The 24439-nt window shown below is 36.2% G+C and overlaps 1 protein-coding gene and 1 long non-coding RNA gene across 2 annotated transcripts; both read right to left on the bottom strand.

The window, feature by feature from the left end:
• Nucleotides 1-15949: 15949 nt before the first annotated feature.
• LOC149580572 (uncharacterized) lies at nt 15950-16362 on the bottom strand. Its single transcript, XR_016353951.1, has 2 exons — nt 16232-16362; nt 15950-16121 (listed from the first exon to the last, which is right to left on the bottom strand). It is a non-coding gene; the product is annotated as an uncharacterized LOC149580572 (long non-coding RNA).
• A 938-nt stretch (nt 16363-17300) lies between these two features.
• On the bottom strand, nt 17301-24184 carry LOC149580571 (L-3-cyanoalanine synthase 1, mitochondrial-like). Its single transcript, XM_089792001.1, has 11 exons — nt 24126-24184; nt 23868-24014; nt 23674-23783; nt 23388-23445; nt 21306-21569; nt 20974-21111; nt 18303-18354; nt 18109-18188; nt 17933-17992; nt 17681-17761; nt 17301-17584 (listed from the first exon to the last, which is right to left on the bottom strand). Exons 2-11 carry the CDS (start codon nt 23976-23978, stop codon nt 17486-17488), a joined length of 1053 nt encoding a protein of 350 aa, XP_089648127.1. The 5' UTR covers nt 23979-24014; nt 24126-24184; the 3' UTR covers nt 17301-17485.
• Nucleotides 24185-24439: the final 255 nt, after the last annotated feature.

Here is a 24439-nt window from a genome sequence, read left to right as displayed (position 1 = left end):
TACTGAGTAATGAATGTGTAGTGTTTACCAAGTGACAACAAGGTAAATGAAGGTTTTAGTATTTACCAAGTGACACTATATCTACCGAGTCTCCAATGGTTACTGAGATCCAAGCTATGTTGTGTGATTAGTATGGACCGTGCTTCTACTTCTACCAAGTGCATGATGATGCTGAGTAATGCAGTGGTTGCTGAGTATCAGAAGGTCACCGAGTCAGCTTGAAGAGCCCAAGTTATTTTTACTGTTTGGCTGACTTAGTAATGTTTTGTTTACTTGTGTTTTAGCCGACCTTGAAATTGTAATTATTGGGATGATATATATGTAATGTATTGTATCATTTACAATGTATGTATTATTGTCATGAGTATGTTAAGGAGTGGACATGTAATGTTTTGAGAAGAGTGAATGTGAATCAGCATCATAGCAGAGTTTTCAACAAGGTCATTAAGGAACAACAAAGACATATTAGTCACAAGAGGTGATTTGTACTTCAAGATCTATTCAGCAATCAAGTTGAAAGTCAGATCTACTGTTTTATCCTGACAAGTGAATTAGTTTTCCAAATCTTTTAATAGGGTAGACTTAACAGTCTTTATATAAATCTCCTAACAGAGTGCATACTTCATTGTATGTTTGAAAAACCTCTAACAAGGTGGACCTAGCCATCCAAATTGCTCTTAATAGGGAAAATCATCAGAAGTGGTCAATGTAAGCCCTAATAGGCCAACTTTATACTGCAGTAGTGAAGTTTTGTGAGTATCATCCCCACCCCAGTTTTACTTTCTATTTGGAAGGTTTTCGGGTCACCAAATACTGTGTTCATGTGTTATGAATGTTTATATTTTCTCATGCATGCAATAGATTAGATGAATGAATGATGAATGATTTATATGGTTAAGTGTTGTATTAATTTAAAAGTTTTTTAGGTTACTGATTCACCCCTCCCCTCTCAGTAACCTAGCTAGTCTTGATATTTCCAACAATTGGTATCAGAGCTTTGCGGTTCTCAAGATAACATTTGACAGCTTGAGCAAAGATCAAGGACAATGGAGATATTCAGACTTGACAAAGCTATTGAGAATGAAAAGCTAGATCTTGAAATGGCCATAGCTCAACTCAAGGAAGAAAAAGAGCATCTCTCCCAATCTCTGAAAAGAAGGAAGGAACTTGCAAGACAAATGAATGACCATCAGTATGTTGCAGAAAAGATTGAAGACCTTTTCCCATCAAGCAGTTCAGATGAAGCAAACGAGGCAATCAAAGAACTCTTAGCAAAGAATGGCTCTCTACAAGAAGAAGTAAGAAAATTGAAAAGAGAATAAGAAGTTCAGTCAATAAGAATGTGTGAAATCTTGGAACAAAGGAATAGGACAAGTGAAGACTTGGAGGCAAGGAACAATGCAAATCAAAATCAATCCCTTCAGCAAGAAAGTCTTATCAATCAACTCTCCAATGCTAATGAGGAAATCATGAATCTGAAATCTAAAAATGAAAACTTAAGGAATGATCTAATCACTGAAAAACAGATCAATGAAAGATTGAAAGCTGATCTAATCTCTGAAAAGCAACTCAATGAAAGGATGATGAAATCTCAAGCAGACATGGATCAATTGAATCAACAAAGTGAGCAAAATCTTCATAGACAAAAAGGTAAAGCAAGACTTGGTTACAAGGAAGAAGGTGAATCTTCCAAACAAGGTGCCCAAAAGAATCAAAGACCTACTTGCAATCACTGTGGCAAATTAGGTCATACATCAAACTAATGTTGGAGCAATGGAAAGGAAAAATTCAATGGAAAATGCTACAATTGCAGTAAACATGGTCATAAAGCTAATGAATGCAAGGAGAAACCAAAATTTGAAGGTAAATGTCACAAATGCAAGAAACAAGGTCACAAGGCATCTGAATGTAGATCCAAACCATTCAATCCAGTTGAACAAATTGTCAAAGCAATATTTGGTTGGGATTACAACACTTGGTGCAGATGTCATTATTGTGGAGAATATGGACACATTGGCATAGACTGCACAAGGCATCACTTAAGAAAAAGAGATTCAATAGTAAGATGTTACACATGCATTGAAATTGGTCACATAGCTAAAAACTACATGAACATAGGAAGAGTTGAAGATGAGAAGAAAGCTAAAGCTGATAACATTAGGAAGTAGATGAGACAGCCATGGATTCCTAAATCTACTGAGCTGAATAGTCCAAATGATGGCAATGTCACTCAAGAAGTAGGTGACTCCACCATTTCCAATTAGATTCTTCAAGGAGGATTGGAAGTATATCTTTAAGCTATATCGTGAGCAGTTCCAAATGGAAGAAAGCAAAAGATCCAAATCAGTATTTTAGATACAAAAGGATCACTTAAGCTCAGTTCACACCAAGCAAGGTTGGTTACAAACTCAACCAAGCTAGGTCGAGAGCAATGTAAGTTTTGTTTTATCGTCGAGTCACATGTTTCTACTGAGCTAGTGAGTGGATGACAGTCTATCACACACTACATCAGTATGGCACCTAGCATTAATGGTGAATTTTCATCAAAAGGAGCAGAATTTGACTCCATTTTTTACCGTGTCTTCAGTATTCACAAGAGCAAAGAGATTTTCAGGTGCACACAAGCATTTCCAAGCGATTTCGAGCGAATTTGTAGCTAAAAAATTTGTTCAAAAATTTCCATCACTTACTGAGAAACAATGGCATCCGAAAGCACCAGCAGTAGCAAGGCAAAAAGGGGTTCAAAGATGTTGGTCAAGGGTGTAGAATGGAAAGCGTGGATTTTCAAACTATTTACAACAATGGAAGAGGCACTTGACCCTAATGGTGTGCAATCACAAATTCCATCAAAGGTACTTCTGATTAACAATATCCACACTCATTTTAAGTGTTCAATTCAGGAGATAGGAACCCTAGAAATGGATAGTGCTTTAGAGAAAATGTGTGTTGATGGCTCATTGAAACCCGAGCACAAGCATCTTAAAACAAAAGGGTTGACACACATATCACACCTGCCAAGGAATTTTCAGGTTAAATGGATTAGGTATATTCTTAGTCACGTACACAATGATCAATTATGGTTGGAGCATCCCGTATTAATAACCAAAAAGATGATTCACAAGATTATTGGCCTTCCCATTCTGACCAAAGAAAAGTCTACCAAAACCCTAGGTCGGGATGAACTCCAAAAGAAAACCCTAGCCGAGTGGGACGGTAGAGGTTTGAAAATCAACACCGTTTCTGATGTGGAGTTGAGGTTCAGAATTCATGTAATTGCCCATAAGATTTACAGTTCTAGTCATTTAAATAGCGTGCCATGTGAGGCAGTGGACTTAGCATCCAAAGTCATGAAGAAGAACATGGAATTTGACCTGTCAGAGTTACTACTCAAACAATTAAACAAGAATATGGACAACATTTAGACATCAAAGAACAATCCTTGTAAATTTGATTCTTTATTGATATGCCTTTTCTTTTATGTACAAAAATTCTTTCCATCCAAAGGTTCTGTCATGGGGAGAAAGGATGTTCCCATTTTGTATCAAATAAATGAGTTTATTGCATAAATGGGTGTAAATTTTGACAGCATAATGGACAATTATTTTGAAGATTTCAAAGAAAGGATGAACAACAGGTTCAAGATTCCTCCTAAGCTTTTTGAGGATTATAAAGATGATGTGTGTTTCATGGTTGACTGTGATAGAGTATATATTCAGGCAATCAGGCCCCGCGTTGCATGGGTGAAACCTCTTCCTTATGAGGTCAATATTGATGAAACCACGGACATCATTGAAGCACTAGTAAATGAGCCTGCAAATCCCAAGCAACTAGTTTTTGGCACATATGATGAGGCAAAAGCTAGAATTGAATTGGAAATCAAGGTACCTCAAGCAATCAACAAAGGCAAGCAGAAGATAGCTAAGATGAAAACTGCCACTGGTCCCTTAATTCTTACCAAGGGAAAAGGAGAGGATGAAGAAGAAGAAGAAGAAGAAGAAGGGTAGGGTAATCATTACCAAGCCACCAAAGGCCACCACAATTGTTTTCACTAGGAGAGGCAAAGGTAAAGGCAAAGGTGAAGTTGTGCTCAGAAAGCCCCAACTTACCTTCTAGGAAAGGTTGAAACAAATGGAAGAAGGAGTTGGCATCACAAGCTTCAAGGCTTTAAAGTTTGAAACTAGAACTGATGTTGAAAAGATGCAGATTGAGGAGCTGGTACTCACCAAAATGGGAAAATGGAAATATTACCTGGACCAAATTGCTCCTCAGATCTCAAAGGAATTATTAGTGAGATTACAACCAAGGTGGGAATTTGCTATGCAAACAGCTAAAGATATCTATGAACAATCTTTAAGGAAACTATTTCCAAATCTTACTGATGTAGAAGTAAAGGCAGCCATGAAGAACAATGAAGGTAAAATGATGATCAGATTCCACACATGTTTGATTTTAATCAAAGATATTGACCATGTTGTAAGAGATGCAACAAACATGTGGAAGAATATCTGTCATCTGCATAAGCCTAGTGATGATCTAGTTGAGATCAAGGATGATGATGGTGATAGTGATAATGAAGAAGATGATAATACTCCTTGTGCTACTGTTGATGTTGAAGACTATTAGGCACTAAGTGCTGATGATGAAGAAATAGAGGAAGAAGCTGATGAGGAAGACAAGTAGATGAAGAAGATGACCCAATGAAGATTGTAGCAAAAGTCATTGCTTCCCTCCCTCACTCTCTACCTAAGCCAACAACATCATCAGGGTTGGAGTCAGCTTTAGCAGGGTTGACTGCAACTACATTAGAAATATCATCTACTCCTGCCACCTCACAGCTCCAGGTATCTTCAATGGAAGTATCAGTTACTTCATCCATTGAGTTGCAGCCCTCTTCATCAACACCTAAGCAATCCACCTCAATAGTGTGCATAGCTACTAGTTCTATAATTGTATCAACATCTTCTGCACCATGTACAGTAAGTTTGCCAGTTTGTTCTACAATTTTGTCTACCATAGCTTTAACTGCACCAATTTTTGTTCCAATTAGTTCTTCAATTGTAAGTATTCCAGCTTGTACATTACCTATTGGTACATCATTTTTGGGAGGCACATCAATTTTGGATATAGTTGGTACTTCTTTTAGTTTTCCTTTAGTTGGACCCATTCAAGTCTTTTCTACTAGTCCATCTACATCAACTATTGTTTCTCTTTGTAAATCCAAGGAAGTAAGCACTGAAGTAAAACCAAAGACTCCTCTAAAACTTTTGCTTACTGGTAAGGCAATTGATGAAGATATAAAATTGGATAAAGAAATTATTATCTCTAAGATAGATTTGGATACTACCACAGCCAATGAAATGAGATTGGTTAGTTAGTTTTTAGAGCAAAAGGCAAGGTAGAAACAACTAAGGTAATAGAGAGACAAAGAATTCACAATAATTGAGAATGTTAAAAACATAATTTCTGAGGCTATAGGTGTTGATGTTGATCCATCTCAACACATTTTGTTACAATTAGAAGAGGCTGTAAATAAGTTCAATGAGGACACTTCTGGTCAAGAGAAGCTCATTGAGAAGGCAGAGAAGAAATTTGACAATAAGGTGCTTGAGCACATTGCAATAAATCAGGTAGAATTATCCACAATTTTGGGCAACCTTGAACAATCCTTCACAAATGTAACATTACTTTTTGGCAAGCTTTGTGATGTTATCGAGTATACCAAGGATATTAAGGAGAAATTGAATAAGATTGATATGGACATGAAGGCTAGTGCTCAAAGGTTACAACTTGACCCTAGTTCAAGCTTAGCACATCACATGAAGGTGAAATTTTTGTCAGAAATGTAGGCAGAACTACTTAGAGAGGAAGCCAAGATCAGGTCTACACTGATTGATATCCAAAATATGATCCTTATAGTTATGGACCCAGTGCAAAAACATATTGCATATTCAAAAATACTGGTCCAAGATAACAATCTTTCAATAGCAGATCATATGATTGAACTTTCTGCAGAAGTTCAAGTGGCACTCTCCACCTGCAAGATTTTACAAGATAATTGGGATAAGACATTGGCTCTTATTCTCAAGGTACACTCCAAGTTTCTCTCACATTTTGATGTCTCTATTTGAATATATTGTATATACCCTTTGGCATTACTGTCAAAAAGGGGGAGTATGAGATGGACAAAGGGAGAGAATAGGGGGAGAATGAAGAAAATAAGATCACATGAGAAACTAAGAGACTTGTGGAGAAATAAGGAAGAAAATAGAATGATATATGTATAGATAAAGCTATGTATATATTATGCCATATGTATGGGGGAGATATGTAAGATATTTATATACAACAGCTTTACAAAGATCAATTTTGAAAAATCAAAATCAGAATGTCAATGTACATAAGTTTTGGCTCATAAGTGTTTTTGTCACTGATGCCAAAGGGGGAGATTGTTGGCATTATGTTGTATTTGTCATTAGTGACAACACTTATTTGATTCTGAATGGCTACTGAGCTCATCACTCAATTCACAGTTTATATCGAGCATTCACTGGTTACCTTGTAAGTTTAGCAATTAAGCAGTTCACGCCAAGCATTCCTGTGGCTATCGAGTGAATATGTAGTTCAACAGTGTTTACCAAGCTCACATTATTTATCGAACAGATAATGGTCACTGAGCTTCATAGAATCTACCGAGTCATCAGTTTGCATAATATGAAATCAGTTTCTACCAAGTAATGAATGTGTAGTGTTTACTGAGTGACAACAAGGTAAACGAAGGTTTTAGTATTTACCAAGTGACACTATATCCACCGAGTCTCCAATGGTTACCAAGCTCCAAGCTACGTTGTGTGATTAGTATGGACCGTGCTTCTACTTCTACTGAGTGCATGATGATGCCGAGTAATGCAGTGGATGCTGAGTATCAGAAGGTCGCCGAGTCAACTTGAAGAGTTCAAGTTTTTTTTACTATTTGGCCGACTCGATAATGTTTTGTTTACTTGTGTTTTAGCCAACCTTGAAATTGTAATTATTGGAATGATATATATGTAATGTATTGTATCATTTTCAATGTATGTATTATTGTCATGAGTATGTTAAGGAGTGGACATGTAATGTTTTGAGAAGAGTGAGTGTGAATCAGTAGCAAAGAAAAGTTTTCAGCAAGGTCATTAAGGAGCAGCAAAGACATATCAGTCACAAGAGGTGATCTGTACTTCAAGATCTATTCAGCAATCAAGTTGTAAGTCAAATCTACTCTTTCATCCTGATAGGTGAATTAGTTTTCCAAATCCTTTAACAGGGTAGACTTAACATTCTTTGTATAAATCTCCTAACAGAGTGCATACTTCATTGTATGTTTGGAAAACCTCTAACAAGGTGAACCTAGCAGTCCAAATTGCTCTTAACATGGCAGATCATTAGAAGTGGTCAATGTAAGCCCTAACAGGCCAACTTTATACTACAGTAGTGAAGTTTTGTGGGTATCATCCCCACCCCAATTTTACTTTCTATTTGGAAGGTTTCTGGGTCACCAAATACTATGTTCATGTGTTATGAATGTTTATATTTTCTCATGCATGCAATAGATTAGATGAATGAATGATGAATGATTTATATGGTTAAGTGTTGTATTAATTTAAAAGTTTTTGAGGTTACTGATTCACCCCTCCCCTCTCAGTAACCTAGCTAGTCTTGATTATTTCCAACATGGGTTCTCAAAGTGGCCAACGCATTCTCAAATCCATTTCATGCATTTTGTTCCCAATGCAACTTAAAATTTGAAAATTATGGAATGTTAGAAGAGAAACAACTTATTGCAATAGATGCAATGCAGAGGTTACATATGTATATTCACTCCACCTAAAGACTGTGATCACAACTGACAACAAACAAATCATCCAGTGCTCAATAGACAAGTCCATTGTTACACAATTACTACGAAGCCCCGAAGATACAAAAGTTGAGGACTATACACAAGACAAGTCAAAGTCCATCTTTATCACCTGAGATTTCACTACCAAAGGTCGATTCACCTTAAACATACACAACAATACCATCAATCATGCCATGACAATGTAATGTCCCCATTTTAGCAGTTGACCAAGTGTGTGTGCGTTAGCCTTGTTCTACATGGTCCCGAGGGCTAACGAAGGGTTTAATGGGATCTTGGAGTGTTTTGGCCTAGTCATTTCCAGTTTGGGCCAAAACGAAGTTGATTTACTCAGTTTCAGGCATACTTACTATATTTAGTAAGTCGGCAGGACACAGTGTAGGTCAATTTTGGTGATTGGATTTGATACTCCTCGGTGAGAGCTTTCCGATGAGCTATCACTCGCATTATTCGAAGTTCGATTGCTAATACATTTTAATGCCTGAAGTTTTATTAAAGTAACGTCTAATTTAATTGTAAAATATTAAAGTGTTACTTTAATATTTATTTTATGGTGATGTGTACCCAAGAGAGACATAAGGGGTATTTTAATATATGTTTTATATTACACATCTTTATCCCACATTGCCCATATGAGTTGAGCGGACCCGTGGGAATAGAATAAAAGGAGGCATTTGTAGCTTCATTAGAGAGGTTGAATATGAGAAGAAATTGGTGTGTGAGTTGCAGCTTTGTTCTTGGCATTTGAGGACGTCTATCCTCTCTTGTAACATTCTAGACGTCATTCCCTTGGGGTTTGGCCTTTGGAATTCTTTCTTATTGGCTTCATTATCAGGCAGTTTAGTTGCATTTCTGGCTACAGGCAGATTTGATATTTTGCTCATATCTTCTTCACTACTTGTCCGAGGCTTATGCCGCTTGGAGGGAATGGTATTATGAAGGTAGTGGACTGATTGGAGGAAAAAGTATTGTAGCAGCAAGTTCGTAAGCATGGGCTGGAGTATTATGAAAATATTCCTGAAGTAATTAGTGAGTTGATAAATCTACCATGTATTTGGTTTTATGAATTCTGAAAATAACATTTTATTAGCAGCAGTTCATTTCCACTTTGCATATTATTGTAGTTTCTTTCTTGTTTATGTTGTATGATACCAATTCCATGCACGAAACACAACAAACAAATAAACGTTTGATTTCCAGAGTTATAAGGGGTTTTAAGAAGTTGAATGCAAACTGTTTGACATAATTCCTTTCAGCAATTTGGTTTAGTTTTTTGGGACATCCAGGGGTGCCCATTACAGTGGTATCAGAGCTATAAGTCCTGCCATCCTGTGGAGGTCTTATAGGGAATTTGGAACAACCGGATAGAGGGAAAAAGTAAGTAAAAAATACAGGCTAAGCATTTATGTTTGAGCATGCAATAGGGGTCTTATAATTTCCACGATACCAGAGCAAGACAAAATAGGATTTCAGACTTGCAAAGCAAACAGTCTAGTACATCCGTGCAGGGGGACATTGAATTCAACCATACAGACACAAAGGAGATATTTTGTGATTAGGACAATAATATGGGCGATCGAGATGACAGGAATATAGGATTAGGCGGAGGCAGAAATGCTGGTCCAGATCAGGGGGAGGTACTGTTTCGACAGTTACTGGATACATTAGAGCAGGGGCAGCATATGCAGCAGGAGCAGAATAGGCGAATGGACATGATGTTGCAGCTCATGGCTAGACAGATGGGTGTCAATATTAATCCAGGTGATGCCAACAACAGAAACAATAACAACGAGAGAAACAATAACAACGAGGGAAACAATAACCATGAAGGCCAAGGCAACAACAATGGTCCTGAGAATAACATTAATGGTAATAATGGACACGACAACAATGGGAATGAGGCTGATAACTTTAGACATGTTGCACGCCCAACACGGATTGCGAGCTCGAGACCTCTTCTACCCACTTTTCCACCCAGAGATCCGGTTCAACCAGTAAACGAACCGCAGATTACCGAGTTACAGGATCAGTTCAGGAGGGACTGGGAGGCTAGTGGACCAGAGTTTCAGGCGGATATTTCTCTTAGAGATTATATGGACTTGAGGATGAGACACATGCCTAAAGCAGGAGGGAGGAATCAAAACTTTGAGCTGAGGAAGAAAGTTGAAAAACTTTCTTTACCTTATTATGATGCTTCAGGGAAGATGACTGCACGAGCTTGGGTGCAGAAGGTAGATACATACTTGCAGCTAAATCCTATGCCTGAGGAGGAGGCTATCAAGTATGCGACTATGCACTTGGATGGCGTTGCACATGAATGGTGGCATCATGGCATGGTGACTTTGGGGCATAATCAGATTACATCCTATGAGGAATTCACTGAAACATTGATTGGGAGATTTGACACTAAGGATCCCGAGTTACATTTCAAGGAGCTAGCACAGTTAAAACAGTCAGGTTCTGTGGATGCTTACATTGCCGAGTTTCAGTGCTTATCTGTACTTGTTACTGATATCTCTCCTAGGAGATTGGTGGTGTTATTTTGTGATGGTCTTGTTGATCCATTACGAGGTTGGGTGAAGGGACATGATCCACTCACGTTAGCTGAAGCAACTAAAAAGGCATGAGATTTAGCCCCTTCGGTATACAAAGGAAAAAACCATTCAACAGATTCTTCCTACCGCAAGGACAAAGACAAAAAATTATTTCAGAAAGAGTATAGCAAACCCAAAGAAGGATCAAAAGGACTAGACAATGAAACCTTGAATGAACTTCGAAAGAAGAAGCTGTGCTTCCATTGTAGAGAGCCTTAGGACTTATAAATGTTCTCTCAAGGCTAAGGGAAATCAAATGGAGTATTTTTCAGCAGAAGAGTCAGAGTCAGAAGGGGAGGATCAACACTCCGATTCAGATGAGGGTAACACTATAGAGTAGAGCAACATTCCTAAGGATGATAGATCGTTGGCACGCTTGACAGGGGCCCAAAAGGAAATCACATTTAAGGTCAGGGGTACTATCCAGGGGCAAAAAGTGATATCTCTTATTGACACTGGGGCTACACATAACTTCATAGATGCACAATTGGTAGCCAGGAGAGGGTTACAGACAGAGGAGCATGATGGGTTTAGAGTCATGGTGGCTAACGGTGATAAGTTATTATGCACTTGGAAGATATCTAATCTTCGCATCAGGTTTGGAGATGGCTACAAGTTGGAGGATGAGTTCTATGTTGTGGACATGGGAGATTATGATGTCATCCTCGGCATGACATGGATGGCTTCACTAGTTGAGTTCACACTCAATCTAGCGAAATTGGAGATGAAATTCCAGCATGAGGGAAGAACTGTGGTACTTAGAGGGCTTTCAGATGGAGGTTGCAGAGTAGTTTCCTTGAGGAGAATGCAGAGACTTTTTCGTCATGATGACATAGAGTGGGCGGCAGAGTGCCACATTATGCCAACTTCACCAGAGCCACAAGAAAAGAGTCATCCACTAGATGTCTAGAAGATACTTGATAGACACACTAAAGTATTTAGTGATATTCCTCATGGGGTTCCTCCTGACAGAGGGATGGAACATGTTATTGAGCTCAAGGAGGGAGCCAAACCAGTTATGATTACTCCCTATCGTCATCCTAAGAAACACAAGGATGAGATAGAGAAGGCGATTAAGGATTTGTTGGAGATGGGGCATATCAGGCCCAGTAAGAGCCCTTTTGCTTCAGCAGTAGTATTGGTAAAGAAGAAGGATGGGACGATGCGCATGTGCATCGATTACAGGGCACTAAACAAGAAAACAATTAAAAACAGGTATCCCATTCTTAGGATTGATGAGCTGATTGATGAGTTGCATGGGGCATGCTTCTTCACCAAAATTGATTTGCGATCCGGATACCATCAGATCAGGATGAGAGCAAAGGACATTGAGAAAATAGCCTTCCGATGTCACTATGGCCACTTTGAGTTCATGGTTATGCCATTTGGTCTAACCAATGCACCTGCTACATTTCAAAGTTGTATGAACTAGGTATTCAGGAAGTAGCTGAGGAGATTTGTCTTGATCTTCTTTGATGACATCTTGGTCTTCAGTAAGACCTGGGAGGAACACTTACATCATCTAGAGGAGGTGTTATCTATTCTGGAGAGAGAGTCATTGTATGCCAAGGAATCTAAATGTGAGTTTGGCATGACTGAGCTCCTTTACCTGGGGCATATCATTAGTGCAGATGGCGTTCGGGTTGATTCTGAAAAGATTAGAGCTATTGTAGAATGACCTACTCCCACAAACCTTACACAACTTAAGGGATTCTTTGGTTTATGTGGTTTTTATAGGAGGTTTGTTAAGGGATTCTCACAGATTGCTACACCCTTGACAGATCTTACCAGGAAAGGAGCCTTCGTGTGGACAGGGGCAGCACAGAGGTGTTTTGAGCATTTCAAGCAGGTAATGTCTTCATGTCCAGTTCTAGCTCTACCGGATTTCACGAAGCCTTTTGAGCTTCATTTTGATGCATCAGGTGATGGGATTGGAGCAGTATTGATGCAGGAGAAGCATCCCATTGCATTCGAGAGTAGGAAGCTCCGAGGAGTTGAGAAAAGTTATTCTATCTATGACCGGGAGATGTTGGCCATAATGCATGCATTGGCCAAATTTTGATCATATTTGGTAGGTGGACGTTTTGTGATCAAGACTGATCACAACAGTATTAAATACTTCATGAGCCAGCGTGATCTTAATGACCGGCAACAAAAATGGGTGACTAAATTGCAGGCTTATGACTTTGACATAGAGTTTGTCAAAGGTAAGAAAAATGTGGTGGCTGATGCCTTATCTCGGGGACCTCACTTATGTGCTCTGGCAGAAATTTCAGGAGATTGGAGAGATCAGATTATAGCAGAGTATGTCGGAGATGCTTGGGCTTCTGGATTGATTTCAGGTACCATACAGGATGATCACTATGAGGTGATAGATGGATTGATCAGATTTCAGGACAGGGTTTATTTGATTCCGTTATCACATTTGAGAGAGGCGATACTGAAGACATTTCATGATGCACCCACAGTTGGACATCCGGGGGTCTTCAAGACCTACAGGCAGATCCGAGAGCGGTTTTCATGGAAAGGGCTCAAGGATGATGTTCAGAGGTATGTCAGGGAGTGTGTGGTTTGTCAACAGAATAAGGGAGAACACACATTTCCTGCAGGTTTATTACAGCCCTTGCCCATTCCTGATAGGAAATGGGAAAGTATTTCGATGGACTTCATCACTGGTTTACCACGAGTGCAGGGAAGGGATTGCATCTATGTGGTGGTGGACCGCTTGACGAAGTTTGCTCACTTCATTGCTATTCTGTCCACTTACATAGCAACACAGGTGGCAGATCTTTTCTTTAAAGAGATATTCAGATTACATGGGTTGCCCAGATTCATTGTCAGCAACTGGGATAGTAAGTTTATGAGTGTTTTTTGGAAAGAGTTGTTTAGGTTGTGTGGTACAGATCTTACACCTAGCACTAGTTATCATCCGCAAACAGATGGGCAAACAGAGATTGTGAATAAATGGGCGGAAGGATATTTGAGAAACTATGTAACTACACAACAAAAAGCTTGGATCAGATGGTTGCATATGGGAGAGTATTGTTATAACACCACTTATCATATGTCCATCAAGATGACTCCTTTCATGGCACTCTATGGTTATGAAGCACCTAGCTTCATGGATTTAGTTTTGGGGGACAGTAGAGTGCCCAAAGCCAAAAACTTATTGCAGGATAGTCAGGACATCCTGAAAGTGCTCAAAGAAAATATACAACAGGCCCAGAATCAACAGAAATTGTATGCTGATCAGCACCGAATATAGTGCAGTTTCGAGGTAGGGGATATGGTTTACTTGAGGCTACAACCATATAGACAGTCATCGCTCAAGAAGAGCGGAGCTGAAAAGTTGAAACCTAAATTTTATGGTCCCTACAGGGTGATTCGCAAAGTGGGCAAAGTCGCCTATGAGCTTGAGCTTCCAGAGGGCAATCGAGTGCACAATGTGTTTCATGTGTCTAGGCTTAAGAAAGCCATTGGTCAGAGTGTAGTGCCTTCTACAGATTTACCCCCTTTGGATGAGGAGGGGGAGCTTGTGTTAGTACCTGAGGCTATTCTGGATACTAGAGAGAGGAAGCTTAGAAATAGGATAGTGAAGGAGTATTTGGTTAGATGGAAAGATCTGCCGGAGGAAGATTCTACATGGGAGAGTGAACAGGTTATTCAGCAGGCTAGACTGAGATTGCTTGAGGACAAGCAATTTCAAGGGGGGCGGACTGTAATGTACCCATTTTAGCAGTTGACCAAGTGTGTGTGCGTTAGCCTTGTTCTACATGGTCCCGAGGGCTAACGAAGGGTTTAATGAGATCTTGGAGTGTTTTGGCCTAGTCATTTCTAGTTTGAGCCAAAACGAAGTTGATTTACTTAGTTTCAAGCATACTTACTATATTTAGTAAGTCGGCAGGACACAGTGCAGGTCAATTTTGGTGATTGGATTTGATACTCCTCGGTGAGAGCTTTCCGATGAGCTATCACTCGCATTATTCGGAGTCCGATTGCTAATACATTTTAATGCCTGAAGTTTTATTAAAGTAACGTCTAATTTAATTGTAAAATATTAAAGTGTTACTTTAATATTTATTTTATGGTGATGTGTACCCAAGGGAGACATAAGGGGTATTTTAATATATGTTTTATATTACACATCTTTATCCCACATTGCCCATATGAGTTGAGCGGACCCACCCGTGGGAATAGAATAAAAGGAGGCATTTGTAGCTTCATTAGAGAGGTTGAATATGAGAAGAAATTGGTGTGTGAGTTGCAGCTTTGTTCTTGGCATTTGAAGACGTCTATCCTCTCTTGTAACATTCTAGACGTCATTCCCTTGGGGTTTGGCCTTTGGAATTCTTTCTTATTGGCTTCATTATGTAATGTCCCCTGTTTAACCAGTTTGGATATATGTTGTCGTTAGCCTACTTCTATGTGGTCCCGGGGGCTAACAAGGACATGGACGGGATCTTGTGGTGTTTTGGCCTAGTCGATTTTGTTCTGGGGCCAACTAAGTTCGTTTGGAGGCATTTACAATGTGACTTACTATTTTTAGTAAGTCAGCCAGGCTAGCCGGATGATAATTTTGATGATGGGGTTGGATGTGTTTTTCTTAGCTCTTTCTAACGAGCTATCATTTGTGGTGTTTCGAGATCATTTGCTATGGAATTTTAATGCCGGAAGTTATTTAATAAAGTAACTTCAATTAAATTAATATTATAAGGTTACTTTATTATATTTTGTATTTATATGTGTGCCCAAGAGTGGGACACCAAATGATCTCCTTGGGACTTTAAAGTGATAAATGGAAACAATATATTAAAATGCAAATATGAGATTTAATCCCACATTGCTTGTGGAGTGGGGGTCGACCCTCTAAGAGGACTTTATATACAGCCATAAATGGGGTGTGGAGATATGAAGAGATTGATGAATTCAAGCTTAGTTTGGTTGGTTTGGTTGCTGGCTTTTGGAGACGAAATCCTCCATTGGTGACAATCCTTTCGCTCTTGGAAGACAGAGTCAAGGGATTTAAGATCTATTAGCTTCATACTGTGTGCATTCAGCTTCAATTTTTCAGCTACAGGTAAGATTGAAATTGTTCCATTTCCAAAGGCATATCATTGCAGACATTGAACAGCATGGACAGCAGATTTGGAGGTGAGATTTGGAGCAGGTTTGTGGGTAAACAGTGCTGCTATAGTGCATATGAATAGTGCGCATGAACAATCCTCATTCTGTGTACTTGGAGGTCATATTTCATACCCTAACCGAGCAGCTATTAGATGGGTTGCTAAACTGGACATCCATCCTCAAATTTCGAACAGCAGCGATCATATTATTTCCAGGTTCTTCTACACCCGATTATAATAGTTCAATGAATGTATAGGTGTCATAATTATAAAGAGTTTTGCATATTCAGTCACTGTGTAACAGTCTTTGCACTACAAACTCAGTCACTTTTGTACACAGCTATATGAAGTTTGTATATCTTGAATAGAGGAATAAGTGTACGGAACATTTACGATCAGTCCATAAGAACTCTTTACATTGCATATTTGTAGTAGTGTTCAAGTGCCAAGATATTTGTCCTTGCTATTCTTCAGATCATATGGTCATTGTTTGGCAGAGAAGTATTATAACATCTGAACAAGAACTCAGAAATTATAAATCAGACTTTGCACACCAACTGTTTGACAAAATGTTGTTGAATCAAAACTAAAAATTTCAAGGTAGAATTAGTAGGGTATGTTACACATTATCAGGCAGTTTAGTTGCATTTCTGGCTCCAGGCAGATTTGATATTTTGCTCGTATCTTCTTCACTACTTGTCCGACGCTTATGCCGCTTGGAGGGAATGGTATTATGAAGGTAGTGGACTGATTGGAGGACAAAGTATTGTAGCAGCAAGTTCGTAAGCATGGGCTGGAGTATTATGACAATATTGCTGAAGTAATTAGTGAGTTGATAAATCTGCCATGTATTTGGTTTTATGAATTCTGAAAATAACATTTTATTAGCAACAGTTCATTTCCACTTTGTATATTATTGTAGTTTCTTTCTTGTTTATGTTGTATGATACCAATTCCATGCACGAAATACAACAAACAAATAAACGTTTGATTTCCAGAGTTATAAGGGGTTTTAAGAAGTTGAATGCAAACTGTTTGACATAATTCCTTTCAGCAATTTGGTTTAGTTTTTTGGGACATCCAGGGGTGCCCATTATAGACAAATGGAGATTGAACAATTGCTCACACCAAAAGGTAAATATGACTGATGAAAAATTAATGATTATTCAAAAATTTCAAATCAATTTATTGTGAGACATAATTACAACATACTAACATTCACGGCATGGAATTTGTAGGTATCATGGATGGTTATAATGGTATGTCATGCTACAAGTCATGCTAGTTGGAAAACATATTTATCTCTATAAAACAAGATGCGTAATTAAATAATGTATATGCATGAATTTGATATCTAAGTCCACTCTCTATATCACGTGTAATGAAATAATGTATATGCATAAATATGAGATCCAAGTCCACTCACTATATGATACATTCATGCTCTAGCCATTAGAACAATATTAATTATATGTGTAACATGATTTCCTAGATGCTTCATTGATGTAAATATTATTGAAATACAATGTGTAATTGCTTCACATGTTTTATCCTATTGCATATTCGGTGTATAAAAAACATCCAAATTGCTATTGTTATTTGCAAATACTAGACTTGGGTAGGAACTTTGACGCTTTGCATCCTTATTTATCAAATAAAAGTGATAAAATGGATCTTATTGCTGCCCATAAATTAAAAGAACAAAACAATGATCACCAATACTTGTATTTAGGAAAAAATATCAAGAAGTTTTGGAGGATAAAGGAGCCTACTAGAAGAAGAAAAACTACTTTTAATAAGGTTATCATTCAAACACGTCTTCTACATAAATTATTTATCTATTTTAGATCTCCTTTAATTTCCCAAATCTTATACTTTTAATCCACAGACACTGGTTGCATCATTTCAGCTTCTTCTCTTAGTTTTTGGAATAGTATGGATGATAAATATCGTTCTCCAAAGCTTGGATGTACAGTCTAATAAAATATCACAAAAAATAATTAGAGTATATCTATGTAAGAGAACTAATACAATAAGTAATGCACTAATGTGTGATCAAGTAGTATACATACCACAATAACTTTATTACGATTTTCTGGTTTTCTTGCCAACTTAAGTGCTGCAACAGTATTAGCCCCTGAAGAGATTCCAACCTAGAGTGCAAAAATTTTTGCCACAACCATGATTGAGTAGTAAGTATTATCCCACAATTGTAAACATTTTCATAATGAATCTCTAAACTATGCAATCAAACCTCCACACAACATTATAAAATGAATTATCAACTTAAAAGGGATTCAATAAAATGGAGATGAAATATTCACCATAAGACCTTCCTTCACAGCTAGTTCTCTAGCCATTCTTATAGCGTCTTCACTTGTTACCTATACATATATAGATTATTTTAGAGATTTTATTCTATAAGAAATTTGAAATATTATTTTATGAAACTCTATATTGACATTTAACACTATTAGTTTTATTTCCCAATAAAACATACCTCTATAACTCCATCAAGAATTTCCATGTCCAAAATCTTAGGCTTAAACCCAACACCAGTACCCGTTATACTATGTGGACCTTAAAATAAATATTTAAACATACAAATTAGTTATAAATATTAAAATACAAATAATTTAAACATAAAAAAAAGTTGTATACATTGAAATAATAATAATAATTGAATAGTATAACCTGGTGTTCCACCATTCAAGACATTACTTTCTGCTGGCTCAAGTCCATAAATCTGTACAAATTAAGAATAATTACCTTCTACTCATCAAATATGTTATATTTATTCATCAAATAAATATCACTTAATTAAGTATTATAAAATACATTATGTGAGCATAGACTTTTTAAATACTTTAGAAGTTGACTACAAGTTTGTAAATATATGAAGTTAACCATTAAGTAATTGTTGTAATACATTGTTACGTGACTTATTTATATGGTAAAGCCTATTCAATAATCAAGAGAAACATTTATATCAGAATGTTGTACTACTAAGCTATGCATCATTTATGAAATTAGTTCTTTTTAGAAAACTCCTTATTATATATCAATTGTGGCTTATTCCTCCAACAACTTCCCTTGAGATCTGCTTTTTTGGTTGCATGGCTCTTTGTTTAGCTTTGATATTGTGTTATACTTCTCAAAGTACTCTATCAATGAGCTACCATCCCTCTTACTGATCAATAATTATTTGTAGACTTATTGTTAGAGTTTTAATTGTAGCTTGTTTTTCCAACAAGATGAGGACTCATTTGATTGAGCTAGAAGAGTAACACTTAAATTTGGATCTTGAAAGAAATCTAAAGAAAAAAGTGCAATATAAGTATGGAACTATTATGAACACTTGGATCAAGTTTAGAAATGTGGCTCTAAACCCTCTAAGTGAATCCTTATTAATAAATGTAAATGTTGCTTGTATATATTCACACTTGCAAAAGGAAAATGTGTTTCTATTATGTTTTTATTCAAATGGTGGGAAGGTGTTTTGATATTAAGGGAAGGGGTAATTGTAGTTTTTGAGGCTTTGGCTCTTGTTGTATCTTGGGTCCGTCCTCTAGTTTTGGTTGCTTTTAATATCAATAAAATAATGGTGTCAAGATAAGAATCGTCATAAAAACTTTGATATGACACGTGTAAGAAGTTTGCTTGCTTCTCTCTTTATATCCTAGTTAAGTTCAATATATTCTATAGTCTTGTAATAGGGAAGACACCAATCAACATATAAAATCAATTTATTGATGACACAATCATACAATGAAGTCAATTAATGTTAAGGTGACCTACTTCAAGAATTAGGGTTTTGACATTTGTTAATGCAATTGAGTGGTCACGAAATTATTACTACTAACAGGCCACTCTCATAATATGTGTGGAAGGGTTTTAGTGTCATAGTCTATGAATAAAAACTTACTAGATTTGAATTGTTTTTAATACACAATAAATTTGAATTTAAAAATTAAAATTAAAACATAAATATATATCATTAAATTGAAAAAATAATAATGATAAGTAAAAAACATTTTAAACAAAGATACAACAAGTGCCACATAGTGACATGTATTTGCCAATATCCTAAGTAGTAAAGTTAAAAATTTGATAAAATTTGATATAGTATTATTAATATTTAATTAATATTTTAAATTGATTAATTTTTAAAAAGTCTAAATGATACTTCTACATTAAAAATCTAATGTTTAATTTAGAAAGATTAAAAAATATAATTAATTTTCAATATTTAAATATTTAGAAAAAATATTTTTAATAAAAATAAATAGTAAAAAATAGTTTCTAATTAAATAAAAATGTCATTGTACTATATAAATAAATAATTAAGTTTTATATTAAAATATTAATATTTTATTTAAACTAAAAAATATTATATAAAATATAATCAAAGAAAGACAAATTATTAAAATAATTGTACAATGTACTAACATATTATTCATTTAATAGTTTTACATAACAAAATATTTTTACACTTTCGTTTATAGCCATATAAAAGTTAATAAGATTTATATTTTCATTCTAAAATATCGGATAGTAAAATATATTTTTAAATTTCATAAATTAAAAATCTCACAAATAAACATTATAAAAATTAAAAGTTAAAATTAAAATGAAAAATACTTACATCTAATAGAAAAAATTAATAAGTAGAACCTACGGCAAATACAATAATAAATTTTAATATAAAGCTAAATTAAAAAATAATTAATACATCAAACTAAATTAAAAAATCATTTTAGTATAATTCAATTAAAATAACCATATAAAAAAATAAAGTAAAAATATTATATATGAATTTATAGAAATGGCGACTGAAGGAGACAGATATCAAGCAGGCTCAGCCAACCCATCTTTCCGGTTTTATCTTTATCCATACCCCACATGGAAAATTGGAAAGAAACAAATAAAGTTGAAAGAAATAAGATAAAACAATTGACATGGTTTTTTCTTTGGGTTAAATGAAGTGGTGATGTATTTTAAAAAGAAATCATGTGGCTGACATTATCTACCAAAGGTACCCTTTGGACTGAAAACTCATTTGTAGTTTTTTCCTTTTAATTCTGACAGTTGACTGTGAAAGGGAAAGATGAAGGATCTCGCAACTTGCAAGTGAAGCTTACATTTGACGGTTGGCCCTGACTATCTAGAAACTTTCCACTCTGCCTTTTCATGGTTTATTTTAACCGTTAATGTTGTGTTTAACAGAATGGTGGTGGTTGTTTTTCGTCATGCCAATTTTTACGAGCTGAAACACTAATGTAGAGAAAAAAGAAACAGGAGCTACTAAAATATACAGTAAAATAACTTCTTTAAACTGAAACATAATCTGAAGCTTTCACCGTACCTTGACATTGGGATTCTTAGATTTGAGGTATCTGCCCACACCAGAGACAGTTCCTCCACTCCCAATTCCCATGACGAAGATATCTACCTGACCAAGGGTGTCCTCCCAGATCTCTGGACCTGTTGTCTCAAAGTGGGCCTTTAATCATACCACATTCAGTACACAATTATTAGGCTGCTATTTGTTTATTTTACTTTTAAATTATATTTCAAACATTCACCAGAAACATTTTACTTATTTTCTAATAAAATAAATAAGTATGAACTGCAAGACAATGGGATTTCCAAACTTCCAAGGCAGCAATTAAAAGCAGAAATTATTGCCAAACCAACCTTAACATTTGCAGGATTCTCAAACTGTTGAAGCATGAAGGCATCAGGAGTGCTTTCCAGAATGTGGCCTGCCTTCTTGACGGCCCCGCCCATACCCTTATCAGGATCCGTCAGCACAAGTTCAGACCCAAACGCCCGCATTGTTACTCTCCGCTCGAGACTGGTGTAGGAGGGCATTGTAAGTAAGAGCTTGTACCCTCTCGCTGCTGCCACGAAAGACAACCCTATCCCCATGTTTCCAGATGTTGGCTCTACCAGTATTGTCTGTGCCACTCAAACAAGAAAAATATGTTCACCATTTCAATTGGAAAAGGATAATTTGAAGAAGCAACGTTCAATTTACGGTTTGCAGTGACGGATTTGGGTGAAAATTTAGAATGGAATCGAACATCAAAATTTTGAAAAATTTGGCTCTACATATTTAGCTTTATTGTTAGAACAGAATGGAAAAGATCAGTCTCACAGTCAAGCAAATTTAGCAGAACCTTGAGAAACAAATGAAGTCTCTTTTAAAATAATTGTTATTTTTTTTGAAGAAAATCTGTAGGATAAGTTTTAAAAATTTGTCTGTAAATAATAGTAAATATTTGTATTTCTATTATTTCTACATTTGATAATTTGCAGAAGCAACATTAAATTTACAATCTGTAGAGGTTAATTTGAGGAGAAAATTAGAAGATTGCAGTGACCACACATTTGAACTAAAGGGGAATGTATATATAAATTTACGATCTGTAGTGACGAATTTGGGAAAAAATCTAGAAAGATGCACAGACCACGCATTTAACCTTAAAGGGGAATAGATATTCATAGCTTATTTTCAAATAGAAATGGAATCAATCAGCTCTGAAGTCAAGCAAATAACAGAATCTTATAAGATTGTAAGGAAATTGTACAATTTTTTTTAAAGATAAAACTGTGCAGTAATTTTAACATAATTAGTTGTATTTTTGTAAATAGCAGTAAATATTTCTATGAAAAACCGTTTGCAGACAGCCCTATCCCCATATTTCCAGAAGTTGGCTCTACCAGTATTGCCTGTGTCACTAAAACGAAAAAAACATGATCTCAATTTTAAATGGAAAATGATAGTTTCCAGAAGCAACGTGAAATTTACGGATTGTAGTCACGGATTTGGGGAAAAATTTAGAAGCGATACATTTGACCTAGAAGGAAAACAGATATTTAGCTTATTTCCTAACAGAATGGAATCAATCACTCGCACAGCCAGGCAAATTTAGCAGAACCTTCAGATAAAAAAATCTCTTTTAAAATAATTCTCGACTCTTTGAGAAAAATCTGTAAGATAGGTTTTAAAAAGTTATCTGTAAATAACAGTAAGTATTTGTATTTTTATTAATTCTGAGTTTGATAATTTGCAGAAGCAACATTAAATTTACAATTTGTAGGGGCGAATTTGGGGAGAAAATTAAAAGATGCAGTGACCAAACATTTAGCTTAAAGGGGAACATAGATATAAATCTACGATTTGTAGTGACGAATTTGGGGGAAATTTTTTTAGAAGATGCACTGACCACACATTTAAACTTAAAAGGGGAATAGATATTCATAGTTTATTTTCAAATAGAAATGGAATCAATCAGCCCTGAAGTCAGGCAAATAACAGAGTCTTATAAGATGTAAGAAAATTGTACAATTCTTTTTTGAAGATAAATCTATGCAGTAATTTTCACATAATTAGTTGTATTTTTGTAAGTAGCAGTAAATGTTTCTATGAAAAACCGTTTGCAGAAGAACATTAAGCTTACAGTCTGCGGTAATGAATTTGGAAAATTTGAATAGAAGATGCACTGACGATACATAAAAGGGAAAATAGCTTATTTTTAAACAGAATGGCATCAATCAGTCCCACAGTCAGCAAATTCAACAGAACCTTGAAAGAAATAAAGAGTCTTCTAAGAAAATTGTCCAAATATTTGAAAAGGGATCTGTGCGAATGTTTTACATAGTTACTTCTCTTTGTTAATAGGGGTAAATATTTATATAAAAGTAACGAGAGTTTATTTAATAAGTTTTTACGAAAAAATTCTCCACAAATATAATGCATAATCCTCCTCATACCTTGCCTGGGGAAATAAGCCCTTTGTCCTCTGCATCCTTAATCATGGCGTAGCCAACCCTGCCAAGCACAAAATAATCAAGTTTTATTACATTTTCTTCATACATATAAGAACAAAGAGAAGATTTTAGTACACAAGTCAAATTGAAATTGAATTTGCGAAGCTTTCGGTTAAACTGTGTAAAATTTCTTATTTTCCGTACAATTTTGTTCAAATACTTAAATCCAGACAAGAGATCCAAATTGTTGATCCTCCAAACAAGAATTTAAAAAAGGTGCATCTCCTACCGATCCTTGACGCTGCAGCAAGGCTGCATCATCTCCATCTTGGCAACAATTTGAGCTCCACAGTCCTCTGTTACTCTGTTGAGTTGCACAAGGGGAGTCCTCGTTACCAGCTGCAAAGTCATCATTTTCCCTTCCTCCTCAGTACAAATTACAGCCCCTATAAGTAAAATGCAGAAAAATAACAAAGATATTACCTCAGTGACATCCTTCTTGAAGTTGAAATTGTGCCTAGCAAATTGTTGCTGAGACGCAGTTCCATAGCGCCTTGCAAACGCTAATTTCAGTGCGTTTCTCACCGCGCCCATTTTGGGTCCGCCCTTCAGTTTCTGCTAACGCCTTCTCTGCAGAGGATGGAATGGAGAAAGCAAACGTTATTTATCTTGTTATCTTCATTTCCGTCATTATTATAAGCAATGGATTCATTGAATTTGAACGCAAACAGATAATTTCACCTCGTGAAATGTGCTAGTAAAATAGAAAAATAATTGATTTCGTAATACACCAGCATTTGCTCTGAAATCTATGGGAGCCGCCCATATTTCCTACTGAATCTGGACACTCCGGTCCAAACACGAGAAAGAATCTGTTGGTAATGGAGGGTCCACTTGAGTGCAAGTCCCATGGGTGTTCAGCAGGCCTGGAATTTGACCATCGCCCCTGCCTGTCATATGATTTTTCAATGACGGCTAACTTTTTTAGTTTTAAGATAATTTAAAAGATCATTTTAAATTTAAATATTTTATAAATGAGAATAATAAATATTAAT

Source organism: Cupressus sempervirens, chromosome 1 (assembly GCF_028749045.1).
Source record: "Cupressus sempervirens isolate cs-2001-9-10 chromosome 1, ASM2874904v1, whole genome shotgun sequence".
Classification (NCBI taxonomy): Eukaryota; Viridiplantae; Streptophyta; class Pinopsida; order Cupressales; family Cupressaceae; genus Cupressus; species Cupressus sempervirens.
The sequence above is the reverse complement of the archived record's forward strand: the minus strand, read 5'-3'. Positions and strand labels throughout refer to the sequence as shown.

What these genes read in the sequence shown, in the direction of transcription:
- LOC149580571 (XM_089792001.1), bottom strand. Translation starts at nt 23,978, where the DNA reads ATGGGCGCGGTGAGAAACGCACTGAAATTAGCGTTTGCAAGGCGCTAT. An exon ending in CTAAGAATCCCAATGTCAAG is followed by an intron (nt 18,355 to 20,973) that starts GTACGGTGAAAG and finishes TAATTTGTACAG; the next exon opens with ATTTATGGACTTGAGCCAGC. An exon ending in CTGTGAAGGAAGGTCTTATG is followed by an intron (nt 17,762 to 17,932) that starts GTGAATATTTCA and finishes TTTGCACTCTAG; the next exon opens with GTTGGAATCTCTTCAGGGGC.